The sequence below is a fragment of the Trachypithecus francoisi genome, unplaced genomic scaffold (genome assembly GCF_009764315.1).
Source record: "Trachypithecus francoisi isolate TF-2019V2 unplaced genomic scaffold, Tfra_2.0 Lachesis_group15, whole genome shotgun sequence".
Classification (NCBI taxonomy): Eukaryota; Metazoa; Chordata; class Mammalia; order Primates; family Cercopithecidae; genus Trachypithecus; species Trachypithecus francoisi.
Genome location: NW_022681460.1, coordinates 107,957,499 through 107,970,525, shown reverse-complemented (window position 1 = coordinate 107,970,525; position 13,027 = coordinate 107,957,499). Strand labels below are relative to the sequence as shown.

Below are 13,027 nucleotides of genomic sequence, written 5' to 3'. Positions count from 1 at the left end.
CTAACATTACGTAGGTGATGTGCAAGGACTGGACTTCCTTAGTCTGATCCTGAACCTCCAGTCTCCATTGGGGAGAAAACTGGATCTACAGAAGGACTCAGTGCTTTGATATCAGAGAAATCTAATTCAGTGGAAATTATACTGGTCCTTACCTCAAGAAGCCAAGTATGGAAATTTATGTGTTTTATGGAACTAGATAACATTAGCTAGTCAGTGCATGTCTTGTAGAGAAACGCAAGTGTGTAAAAACAGCATCTTGTCAGGGTAGAGTAGCTAATGAGTACCTGCTAAGGACAACTGAGGCACAGATCGGGGGAGGAGGGCTCCCGCGATGTCGATATCTATGGTTTTGGCTGATGTACTTGACCCTGGAAGCTGTGTACAACAGTCTTTCAGAGAGGAAACCTAGTCAATCCATCTGGATGGTAATTCCCTCTTGAATACTTCCTATCTTTATAGTTTCAGGAATTTACTCACTCCGTGCCTCAGTTTCTCTACCTGTAAAATAGAGCTAGAATCAAATCAGCCAATGAAATCAGTTGTCAGCTGCTTACAAAGTTCTGAGAATTAACTGAGCTCATAACTAGGAACGGTTTAGCTCATTTTATGACATGTTATAAACATTAGATACATTTTAACGACTGTTAGTGTGAAATTTATTTCAGCAAAAAGTGATTAAGGCCGGGCGCAGTGGCTCACATCTGTAATCCCAGCAGTTTGGGAGGCCCAGGCGGGTGGATCATTTGAGGTCAGGAGTTCGAGACCAGCCTGGCCAACATGGCAAAACCGCATTTCTACTAAAAATACAAAAATTAGCTGGATGTGGTGGTGTGCATCTGGAATCCCAGGTACTTGGGAGGCTGAAGTGGGAGAATAGCTTGAACTTGGGAGATGGAGGTTGCAGTGAGCCAAGATTGTGCCACTGCACTCCAGCCTGGGTGACATAGGAAGACTTTGTCTCAAAAATAAATATAAATAAATAAATAAATAAAGCAATTAAAACAATTACCTTCCTAGCAGCATAGTTAAAATTGGGCAAAACCTATGTTATGTACTCCCAAAGTATCTTCGGTTCCATCCTGCACACCCCAATCTGGTGCTCTGCCTTACTGTTCCAACTTTTGACTGTGCCATTTACAGTATCTTGTTTCTGTATCCTTGGGGAGGTCTGCCTGCTCAACTCCTATTTACTCAGTAAGGGCTAGATCAAGGGTTCTCATCTCCAGAAACACCTGACTGATGTCTCCTCCACTGCTTCTCGTCCTTCAGCAGGCTGGGCTGGTGCCTCTCCTTTGAGCACCCCTGGAACCCTGTTGTTTTCTTTTCTATCGCATATGACCCTGTATCACCATCTTTATTTTATTCATCACTCCTCCCCTGTCTTTTTTGAATAAAATGTACAATGTGTCATTTATTTTATTTTATTTTTGAGTTTCACTAAGAATTTCTTTTATTATCATTATTATACTTTAAGTTCTAGGGTACATGTGCACAATGTGCATGTTTGTTACATATGTATACATGTGCCATGTTGGTGTGCTGCACCCATTAACTCATCATTTACATTAGGTATATCTCCTAATGCTATCCCTCCCCCCTTACCCCTCCCCTCAATAGACCCCAGTGTATGATGTTTGCCTTCCTGTGTCCAAGTGATCTCATTGTTCAATTCCCACCTATGAGTGAGAACATGCGGTGTTTGGTTTTCTGTTCTTGTGATAGTTTGCTGAGAATGATGGTTTCCAGCTGCATCCATGTCCCTACAAAGAACATGAACTCATCCTTTAAAATGTATGATGTGTCATTTAGATATACACCCCCTTTCATTAGCGCAGTGCTAGGCAGTTAGTACCCAGAGTACACATCTCAAATGTGTATCACAATCCTGAAATGCATCAAGGAAAAGGCAGACTGTGGGGCTCACCCTAGGTACTTGGAGACATGTGTTTATAGGAAAATGCCATCTTGTTTCAGAAGAATTTATAATGATTACAAGAACAGCAACACTGAGAAATACTCACAGCTACCAACAGATTTGATTTATTGAGTTCTATGCTGCTAAACTTGTCCAGTGCTTTCTTTCTAAGTGATTCACAATTGTCCTGAAAACTGGATTTTCCAACATTCTATTATTGTGGACATGAAAACATGCACATCTATTTATCCATTTATTTATTGTGTGTCTTATATTTCTTTTGACTCCTATTTTCCCCCATTCAAGTTAATCTCTTACCAATTCCCTCTTGCACTTGACTCTTCTGCCATATTCAATTATTGCACTTCCATAATCTCACCGAGCTTTCCACACATCCCCCCACCTTTCCTCCGAATATATTTTTTTCATTCTTTCCCTGGATACATTGTCTCAAAGACAGAACAAAAACACAAACAAAATACACTAACACCTTTCTCAATTCTCTAATACAAGTTTGGCCACCTCCTATGCACTGTGAGTACCTCTTATACTTTCACTGCACAAATGTTCTCTGTATTGTAATTATCCATAGACTCATCTTTTTCCCCAGCTAGACAATAGCTCCAGCAGCCTTCTTTGCTATTGTATTCCTCGCACCTAGGACAGTGTCTGACATCCAGAAGGTGCTTGAGATATATGTGTACATATATATGCATGTGTGGGTATGAGTGTGTATGTGTGTGGGTAAATGGATATATATGAAAGGATGGATGAGTAAACAAGTGGATTCCAAACATCATACTCATCTCGAGAAAAGGAAGACTCAGTTCTAGTTCTTGCAGAGCCAGTCTGATGTGTGGGAGAGAAAATCAGACTGGAAATAGGGTCAGAATAAAGCGGGAAGAACTGATAAGAGAGAACTCAAAGTCAGGAGAAGGATGAAAAACGCTGAGTGTGAGAAAGCGTCTTTGGCCCTGTTGGCTAAATGAAGATAGGAGATGGGGAAGATGAATCCCTGCTATTAAACATCCCACTCAACCAGGAGAGCAAAGGGTCTCATGCTGAAGTTTATTGCTTCAGTTTCTAACCTTTCATAAGTGCTTACTTGGCAGCCCTTTCGAGAGTGGTATTTGATTCTGGAAGCATCTTAAAGGAGCAGCGGCCGACCTTCCACTTCCCTTTTTTTCATTTAGGCCATAAAATATATTGGTTTTGTGCATTACTGCCATGGGAGAAAAAAAAAAATATCACATGTTAGTTTCCAAATGAAATGACATTTGATGAAGTGTACATTTAAGGTATGTTTCAAGGCTGGCTTTTAAAGAGTGCACAGGTAGGGTCTGTCTTCATCGCAGACTGTAGGGAGTTACAGGTGCATTTTTTTTCACCCCCCACCCCCATCCCCGGACCCCGAGCCTCTCCCATAATGGTTATGGGGAAATTTTCTAAAGAGCCTCATTAGTTGCAGCAATAACTTAGTGAGTCTTCCGAGCATCGTTACACCCTGTTTGGGATGCTGTTTGATGAGCAAGGCTGCAGCCGAAACACGCAACACGTGATGGGACTCTGCCATGTTGCGCAGTGGACAGCTCTGTCTTCAGGGAAGATGTGAGGAAAGCATGGATCTGCATTCGATGATCGCTACTTAAAGGAGGGAGGTCACTGGCCACTTTACTCATGAGATGTGTATGTCAGTGAATTGACTCAAATTGGCCAGGGACTCCCACTTCCAAACAAAGGGGTTGGCAGTGGGTGGAGTATGGTGGTGGTGGTGGCATCCAGTTTCTTAATAATTTATAAAATGGAACAGGTGCATGACCCCCAAAAAAGAAGCAGGATATTATCACTAGAATATAAGCAAAACAATATGAGATGCTGTGCAGGGAAAAATAAACACAGCAAAAACAAACATGTCTACTATGGAGATTACTTGAAATGTCCTTTTTGTTATTCCCAAATCTCATTTTCCTTATTCGGCTTCATTTGAAGGGTAGCAAAGCTATTTCCTTGGCTACTGTTGGGTTTTGCATTTGACATTGTGTGCAATAGGAATATGATCATGTAGTGCGACTTCACACGGCACAGGTCAGAGGTCAGCAGGCCACCCGGGTTCCTTCAGTGTCATGATTGTGTTCCTGTGAGTCTGGCAAACCCTTGTAATATTTGAAGGCAGATGTTAAAAATATTAATCTTGTTATAAGATATACTTTTTTTTTTAAAAATAGAGTGAGACAGAGTCTCACTCTGTTCCCCAGGCTGGAGTGCAGTGGCGTGATCCTGGTTCACTGCCTACCTCTGCCACCCAGGTTTAAGCGATTCTCTTGCCTCAGCCTCCCGAGTAGCTGGGAACTACAGGTGTGTGCCACCACGTCTGGCTAATTTTTTTTTTTTGTATTTTTAGTAGAGACGGAGTTTTACCATGTTGGCCAGGCTCTTCTGGAACTCCTGACCTCAGGTGATCTGCCCACCTCGACCTCCCAAAGTGCTGGGATAACAGGCATGAGCCACCATGCCCAGCCAAGATAAACTTTTTATTATTTAAGGAAAATCAATGCTATCACTATTACTATACATTTTTTAAAACACTTGTATTTCTGCAAGGTGCTGATATTAAAATACTTTCTGATTATTAATGTACTGTATGTTACGAAGGATAATTTGAAAACTGCAGAAAAGCTTTAAGAAGGAAGCATTGGCCTCAGGCTTTAGTTGCATCGGCCATTTAGTTTTATATTTTACATGGAGATACGTGTTCCCTTTTGAGTTAATTTTTGTATAAAGTGTGAGGTTTAGGTAAAGGGGTGCGTGTGTGTGGGTACACATCCAGTTACTCTAACATTATTTGTTCTGAGTATATCACTTTTTATAGGTTTTCTTAAAGGTGGTATTATAACACATACCTTTCTCTCAGTCTACAAGACTCAGTATTTTGCGTCTTTAATTGGAACACAGAAACCTTATCACCCATGTTAATTAGCTTGACTGTGGTGATTGTTTTTACAATTTATATATCCATTAAAATACTAAGTTGAACACCTTAAATATATATAATTTTTATTTTTTAATTGTGCCTCAATAAAGATAGGAGATAATAAAGAAAACTTATCACCATGTATGTCTCTTTTTTTCTTTAGTCTTTATGTTTTGTTTATCTTTTTTTTTTTTTTGGAGTTCAGGGGACAGTCTTACTGTGTGTGCAATGGCGTGATCTCGGCTCACTGCAACCTCCGTCTCTTGGTTTCAAGCGATTCTCCTGCCTCAGCCTCCCAAGTAGTTGGGATTACAAGCACATGCCATCATGCCCAGCTAATTTTTGTATTTTTAGTAGAAGTGTGATTTTGCTGTGTTGACCAGGCTGGTCTTGAACTCCTGACCTCAGGTGATCTGCCTGCCTCGGCCTTTCAAAGTGCTGGGATTACAGGCGTGAGCCACTGCGCCCGGCCTATGTTTTGTTTATCTTGTGTATTGTATATCCATAAATTGAAAAGCTCTTCATGCAATTTCCCCTGCCCCTGCTTTTTTTTTTTTTTTTTTTTTTTTTTTTTTTTTTTTGCTTTAAGACATTAAACGTATTTTAATGAACTCAAGAGTACAGTCACCTATTAACATTTACCCATATGTTTACCCTTTCCATTTCCGGCTCTTCCTTTATTGTTTGAAGTTTCCTTCAGGTATCATATTTCCTTTAACTGGAAAACTTCCTGTAGTGATTATTTTAGAGCAGGTCCGTCTGCAGTGAATTTGCTTAGTTACCTTCATGTTTCACCTTCTTTTCTAAAGGATATTTTCATTGGATTTGGAATTCTCAGTTGACAGTTATTTTCTCAGTTCTTTTGTTTGTGTGTTTTTTGTTTGTTTTTGAGACAGAGTTTCGCTCTGTCGCCCAGGCTGGAGTGCAGTGGCGCGATCTCGGCTCACTGCAAGCTCCGCCTCCCGGGTTCATGCCATTCTCCCGCCTCAGCCTCCGGAGGAGCTGGGACTACAGGCACCCGCCACTGTGTTCGGCTAATTTTTTGTATTTTTAGTAGAGACGGGGTTTCACCGTGTTAGCCAGGATGGTCTCGATCTCCTGACCTTGTGATCTGCCCACCTCGGCCTCCCAAAGTGCTGGGATTACAGGCGTGAGCCCCCGCGCCCGGCCTATTTCTTCAGTATTTAAATAAGTGGGTGTTACTTTCTGCTAACCTCTCTGGATTTTCATTTGTGTGTTTTGTTTACTTTGAATTTTGTCTTAAATCCATAGTTATTTGAATTGTTGGGTACTTACAAGTATTACATTGTTTGTCTCTGGCTGTTTTCAGTGTGTTTTAATTTTAGGCTGTACCAATATGATTATGATATATGTGGTTGTGGATTTCATTGATTTCAACTCTTAGTTTCTTGAAACTGTGTTTATATCTTTTGTCCAATGTAGGAACTTTTCAGCCATTATTTCTTAGCGTGTTTTTTCTGCAGTGAACTCTTTATCCTTATATTCTAGAATTTTAGTAACATGAAATGTTGTGTCTTTTGATACTTGTTTCACAGTCCCTGAGTTTCTCTTTTTTTTTTTTTTTTGAGACAGAGTCTTGCTCTGTCACCCGGGCTGGAGTGCAGTGGCACGATCTTGGCTCACTGCAAGCTCTGCCTCCCAGGTTCATGCCATTCTCCTGCCTCAGCCTCCCACGTTGCTGGGACCACAGGCACCCTCCACCGTGCCTGGGTAATTTTTTGTATTTTTAGTAGAGATGTGTTTCACCGTGTTAGCCAGGATGGTCTCAATCTGCTGACCTCGTGATTCGCCTGCCTCAGCCTCCCAAAGTGCTGGAATTATAGGCGTGAGCCACCGTGCCCGGCCCGAGTTTCCCTTTTTTTTTTTTTGTCTTAAATTTTTTTTCCTCTATGTTTAGATTGGATATTTTTTATGTATTCACGTTTACTTCTTTTTCTTCTGTTGTCTTCATACTGTATTTGGACACATTCAGTGAGATTTTATTTTATTCCATTTTATTTAATTAATTAATTTTTTTGAGATGAAGTCTCACTCTTATAGGCCAGGCAGGAGTGCAGTGGCGCGCTCTCAGCTCACTGCCACCTCTGCCTCCCGGGTTCAAGCAATTCTCCTGCCTCAGCTTCCTGAGGCTGGGCTTACAGGTGTCTGCCACCATGCCCCGCTCATTTTTCTATTTTTAGTAAAGAAGAGGTTTCACTATGTTGACCAGGCTGATCTCGAATTCCTGACCTTAGGTGATCCGTCCCCCATGGCTTCCCAGAATTCTAGGATTACAGGCATGAGCCACTGTGCCCAGTCTGAGATTTTGGTTATTTTTACGGTTGTAAAATTTCCTTTTGGTTCTTTTTTTTTTTTTTTGAGACAGAGTCTTGCTCTCTCTCCCAGACTGGAGTGCAGTGGTGCGATCATGGCTCACTGCAACTTCCCCCTCCCAGGTTCAAGCGATTCTCCTGCCTCAGCCTTCCTAGTAGCTGGGACTACAGACACCTGCCACCATGCCCAGCTAATTTTATTTTTGAAATTTTAGTAGAGACGGAGTTTCATCATGTTAGCCAAGATGGTCTCGATCTCCTGACCTCATGATCCACTAGCCTCAGCCTCCCAGAATTCTGGGATTATAGGCATGAGTCACCACGCTCGGCTCCTTTTGGTTCTTTACATCTTTTGTTTCTTTGCTAACGCTGGACATTTCTTTCTTTTTTTGTTTTTTTTGTTTTTTTTTTTTCATTTATTTTCGGTGTGTTTTTTCTTACTCTTTGGAGCAGTTGTATAACAGCTGCTTTAAAGTTTTTATTTGATAATTCCAACATCTTTGCTATCTTGATGTTGGTGTCTGTGAATGTCTTTTCACATGCAAGTTTAGATTTTCCTAGTTCTTTGTGTGCTAAGTCATTGTGGTTTGTATCCTGGGTGTATTGAATATTGTGTTATGAGACTGCAGGTCTTGTTTAAATCCCATGGAAGTTGTTGATATTTTTGTTTTAGTAAGCAATCAATCTTGTTGGTTTCAGGCCGAAAGCTCTTGTTTTTCTTCTGTGGATTTGTTTCCAATATCAGTTCTGTTGGGTGTCTCCCATGTACGTATCAAGTCTGGAACATGGGCAGTCGTCTCTTCCTTAGTTCAATTATCAAAGCTTATGGAAAGTTTTTAGGGTCAGATACAGACATGAGCAGAGAGGTGAGTGCAAGAATTTATAAAAATACTGTATGGGGGTAATTTTCCCCCATTATTTTCTGTCCAGGATCCTCAAAGTAATATTTGTTTTCTAGGGTTCCCCATTTTTTGTCCTCCACCCAGAAACCTGGTGGTTTTTTGTTTGCTTGTTTTTCATTTTTCTGTTCACATGCTTCTCATCTGAGTCTGCATTTAGGGCCAAGTGTCCAGAGAAGAGAGGAAATAAAGAAAAGCAATGGGAGGTGGGAGTTATTTGCCTGACCTCTTGGGACCGCAGTCATAGATGTTAAGTGTCTGCAGCTGCCCCACTTGCTGCTGTTGTTTATACAGGAACACTACCCTGAGATTGACTGGAGACTGCAGCGTAAGAGGACAGATAAACTTTTAAAAAGAAAGAATAATTAAAAAAAGAACAATGGGGATTTTCCCTATTCTCTGAGCATTAAGATTCCTGTGTCTCGTTTCTCAAGACAAAACCAGAGTGCTTCTCCTGAGTCTCTATCTGCCTGGGTGTCTGATTTTCAGCTCTTGGCTACCTTGCACCCACACTAAAGGGGTATTGGTGGTGGGAGGTGGTAATTCAACATTTTTCTGGTGGTACTTTAAATTTTGGTCGCTTTGTTCACCCCTCCACTTGCCGCTATTTAATTTTCGGAGATCTTGAATAGCTGCCCCATGCATTCTATACCAATTTCCTCACTGCGTTCAGTCGGGGAAGCAGGATGAAGTGTTTCCTCTCCATCTTGTCAAGAACCGAAACCTGGCTACCCACTTCATTTATTTTATTGTGCTAAAATACACGTAAAATAAAGTTTACTATTTTCACATTTTACAGTATACATTTTACTGGCGTTTAAGTCAACTCACAATGTTGTGCAAATATTATCCAGTTTGAGAACATTTTAATCACCCCAAATAGAAACCTCATACCCATTAAGCAGTCACTCCTCCTTTTCCATTAACCCAGTCCTCTGGCAACTGTTAATTTGCTCTCCGTTCTGAATGAATTTTCCCCACGTCATCTTTTAACAGTTTATGAAGACATAATTTACATAATATAAAGTCACCTATTTCAGGTGCATATTCCAGTGTGGAGGTTTTTTTTTTTTTTTGGATGTTTATAGAATTGTACCAGTTTCTTTTTTAATTTTTTGGAGTATTTCTCCTAGTCTTTTCCTCTTTAATTTCTTTTTCTTCCTTTACTTTTATCTTTTTTTTTTTCTTTTTCTTTTGAGACAGAGTTTTGCTCTTGTTGCCCAGGCTGGGGTCTAATGGTGGGATCTTAGCTCACTGCAACCTCTGCCTCATGGGTTCAAGCGATTCTCCTGCCTCAGCCTGGCAAGTAGCTGGGATTACAGGCACCAACCCCCCCCCCCCACCCAGCTCATTTTGGTATTTTTAGTAGAGCTGGGGTCTCACCATACTGGCCAGGCTGGTCTTGAACTCCTGACCTCAGGTGATCCACCCGTCTTGGCCTCCCAAAGTGCTGGAATTACAAGCATGAGTAACCGCGCCCGGCCTTCCTTCCTTTTCTTTAATGATCTGTTTCACTGTATTTTAAACACAAGATAGGAACCGTAATATTGTATATTTCTATGGTTTCTTTTCTTAAAAACTAAATGGTGTCTTTTAAGCATTTTTCAGATCTCTATATTTAAAAATTTGTTTCTCAATGGTACATGTTATGCCATACTATCAGTATACTGTTTTTAATTTTCCTATTATCACACATAATAATTTTTTTCATAAATAATGCTGTTGTTAATTGACGTGGAAGTAAACATTTGTGTGCCTCTCTGCCTATTTTCTTAAGAGGTACTCTTAGTTGTAATATTTCTGGGTAAAAGGGCATAGAAAAGCACTGATTTTAGATTTTTGGGCTCTGGTGCATTCCTTAAGTAAAGATTCTTCTTTTTGTTTTAGAAAAAGTCAAAAGAAACTTTCTGTACAAAATGCGTAAAATATACATCAAAAGGTTCCTAAACCTCCATATCCCTTCGTAAAAGTTTCAAAAACTTACAGTATATTGTCTGATGCTGGAAGTCGGGAGTTGTTTGATTGGTTAAAAAAAAAATACCGGAAAGATACAGAATAAAGGTGAATGAAGACCTAAATTTTATTTCGGCCTGTTTTAGTTCACAGTGGAGTCTACTAGCTCCTGATGACAGAATGACCATATATCTCAAATTTCCTTGTGTGTGTTACTTTTTATCTGTGTCCTTAGCATAATCATGCAGTACCACTCCACCCATCCCTCTTAACCCACCTATGTTTTCTTGTTTGGATAGTAAGTTATATGGCCACTCTAAAGAAGCATCCTTGGACATTAAATAAAACATGTCACTAGGGCAAAGATAATTAATGCATGGCATATGTATTGTTAACACCCATTTTTCTATCTGATGGTTGAAAGTAGAAACCCACCAGGGTTTCTTTCTCTGATAGAAGGATTGACCTCAGAATTCTCTCCAGTACAATCCTATGGGGACTTACTACCATCAGATTAGAACTGGACCATAAAATATAACCCAGTTGCCAAGGCATGTAGCTGACACTGCTGGCCCTAAACATCAGAGAAGACTGTGTGTTTTCCACTGACTTATCACAACCATCTCGAGTGGACCTTTATGGAGGAAGTCCTGCACCTGTGAGATAGGGCAAGCCGGGGTTTTCAGGGCAAAGGGTGGGGGGGTTTCGTGATGAGAGGGGAGCTGCCCTTATCCCAGGCAGATGCTGCCTCCCACACATTCTCTTGCACCTCTCTCCTGATCCCCTTTCCAGTCTCTGACTTATCCTAGCTGTGCTTCTGAATCAGACAGTTGAACTCTAAGTGAGGCTTGAGCTATGTAGATCTAAACAAAAATTAAATACATAATTAATTAATTACGGGTTTTCTTTGAACTGAGTAATTAAAAATTGCTTTCTGTTTTCTTTCATGTTTTTCTGATGCAGAGCCTTCTGACTTTTCCCCTTCGTTTTCTCTTCTTTGTAGGTTTCAAGACAACAGATGAATTGTGAAAGAGAGCAGCTAAGGGTAGGTGCACCTGCTTGTAAAATGCTTCCTGATTCTCATTTTTGTGTGATAAGCAAATATTTCCTTGTCTCTCCCAAGACACGGATTCTAAATAACAGGCTTCATCTTAAGACTGGTAGAGTTGAAAATATTTATCCCAGCTAATTTAGTATTGATTGAGCTGGTAAATACAGTATATCTTCTTTTGAAGTGCCATTATAGTAGATATGGATTTTTTGATTTAGATTCAGCAATAAATACTTCTCTTCTGGAATTTGTTTGACATCATTGTACTCTTTTTATGTACAACACGAGGTCTAAGTAGTAACAAAGGTCAAAAGGATGGCTTGCTGCCTTCTTAATATGGATACCAGGCTGTTTGCTGAGTGGCTAAAACGCTCTTTGGCTGTTGACTGGGGTGGGTGAGCAAGGAATATGTCAAGGGCGTTTTCTAGGAGAATTTGCGTTGTCTATAGACCTCTTGGCTTTAGTGACATTTGTGTATATGGGAGAGGGAGACAACGCTTTAAACCTCATATTCTATTTCCCCAATTAAAAATGAAACTGTCTTAGTGCTCAGGTATATTGGTGTAAGGAGTATTCCCCAGATGTGGAGGGAGTGTTTGGTTATAAATGGAGCTTGGTGACATTGTTCTGCTTTCATCGTGTCTCAGTGGACATTCTTACTGGTATGGGGATGGCATTTTAAGAAACGATGGGATTTCTCCCTATTTGTTTTCTTTTAAATGAATTCATGTTTTCAGTGGACGAGATACAAATTATGATTGGTCTCTCTTTCATGTCGCTAATGGAAGTTGGCAGTTTTTACTGGACAATGTGCCTTATAGCCATGTTTTCAAATTGTTATAAAAATTAGAGAAATACGCTGCTTTTAAAACCACAACAGTGTGATCTGGCGTTGGGAAACCACTATGCCCAAAGGTGTCTAATAAATGAGAATAATATATTAGACAGGCCTAATACCTTCATACACTGCCCTGTAACTTTTCAGAGCATTTATCTAATGATAGTCTCATGATGGCAATAATTTGTAGAGTTGCTTCCGTCTCACAGTTGCTGTTGGCATCAGGTTTGTCAAGTACTTGGGTAAAATAACAGAATCCAGGTGCATGAAACCAAGAAAGCGAGTTAAGGTTTTCTGTTTCTTTTATGCATATTTGTTTTATGTACTATCTCAGTATGGTCCTCTCTACCCACTTTCCTCCAGGTACCTGTGCCAACATTAGTTGTGACCCTTTCCTTCATGGAACAGACTTCAAGATGTTTTAAGCTTTTCTGAACTCTCTTACTGCCTTTTTCTTTCTTTCTTTCTTTTTTCCTGCAGTCTGAATTACTGGTTCATCCTATTAAATAATGTATTACAACTTCAGATTTCTCTTGCTGTTTGGATGGGGACGATGGCCAGAACTAGGTCAGAGGTAGATAAAGAGAAATATGTGCCTTTATCTCCAGGAGTCCCTGATAAATTCCTGAGAATTAAGATAATCTTGAAATCTCTATTGCAAATGGCACTTGCCTGGCAAGTTAAGGATACAGGTAATGAAGGACTTGTTTGCATTTTAAGGGATTATTTCTCATTGATGAGTTCATTGTCGACAGGGGCATGGTTTAGGTTCAAGAATGGAGTGTTCCCCTCTCTGTTACATAAATGCAGAGAGTGGCTTGATATTAACATAATGGTTCATTTAGTTTAGTCCTGAGTGAGGCTCCAATAGCCCCATCGCTAACATCACGAACCAGTGCTTTGTTTCTTGTTACTTTTGTGGTCACCGTTTTTGCTTTTTAAATGAATTAATGTTTTGAATTGATAGATGGTGCATTTAATTGGATAGAGCACACATATATAGGGTTCAAAATTTAAATACTGCCAAAGAGAGTGCAATGGAGTTTTCCCTTCCCACGTGACTCGGG

General features: G+C 40.2%; 1 protein-coding gene across 4 annotated transcripts in view; it reads left to right on the top strand.

Annotated features, from left to right (window-relative positions):
- Positions 1-13,027, top strand: part of RBFOX1 (RNA binding fox-1 homolog 1) — a 2,535,170-nt gene that overhangs the window by 1,851,914 nt on the left and 670,229 nt on the right. For all 4 annotated transcript variants that reach the window (XM_033235808.1, XM_033235804.1, XM_033235807.1 and 1 more), the window contains one exon: positions 11,075-11,116. In XM_033235808.1, coding sequence (XP_033091699.1) covers positions 11,090-11,116 — 27 coding nt within the window. In that variant the 5' untranslated portion in view covers positions 11,075-11,089. The remainder of the gene's footprint in view (positions 1-11,074; positions 11,117-13,027) is intronic.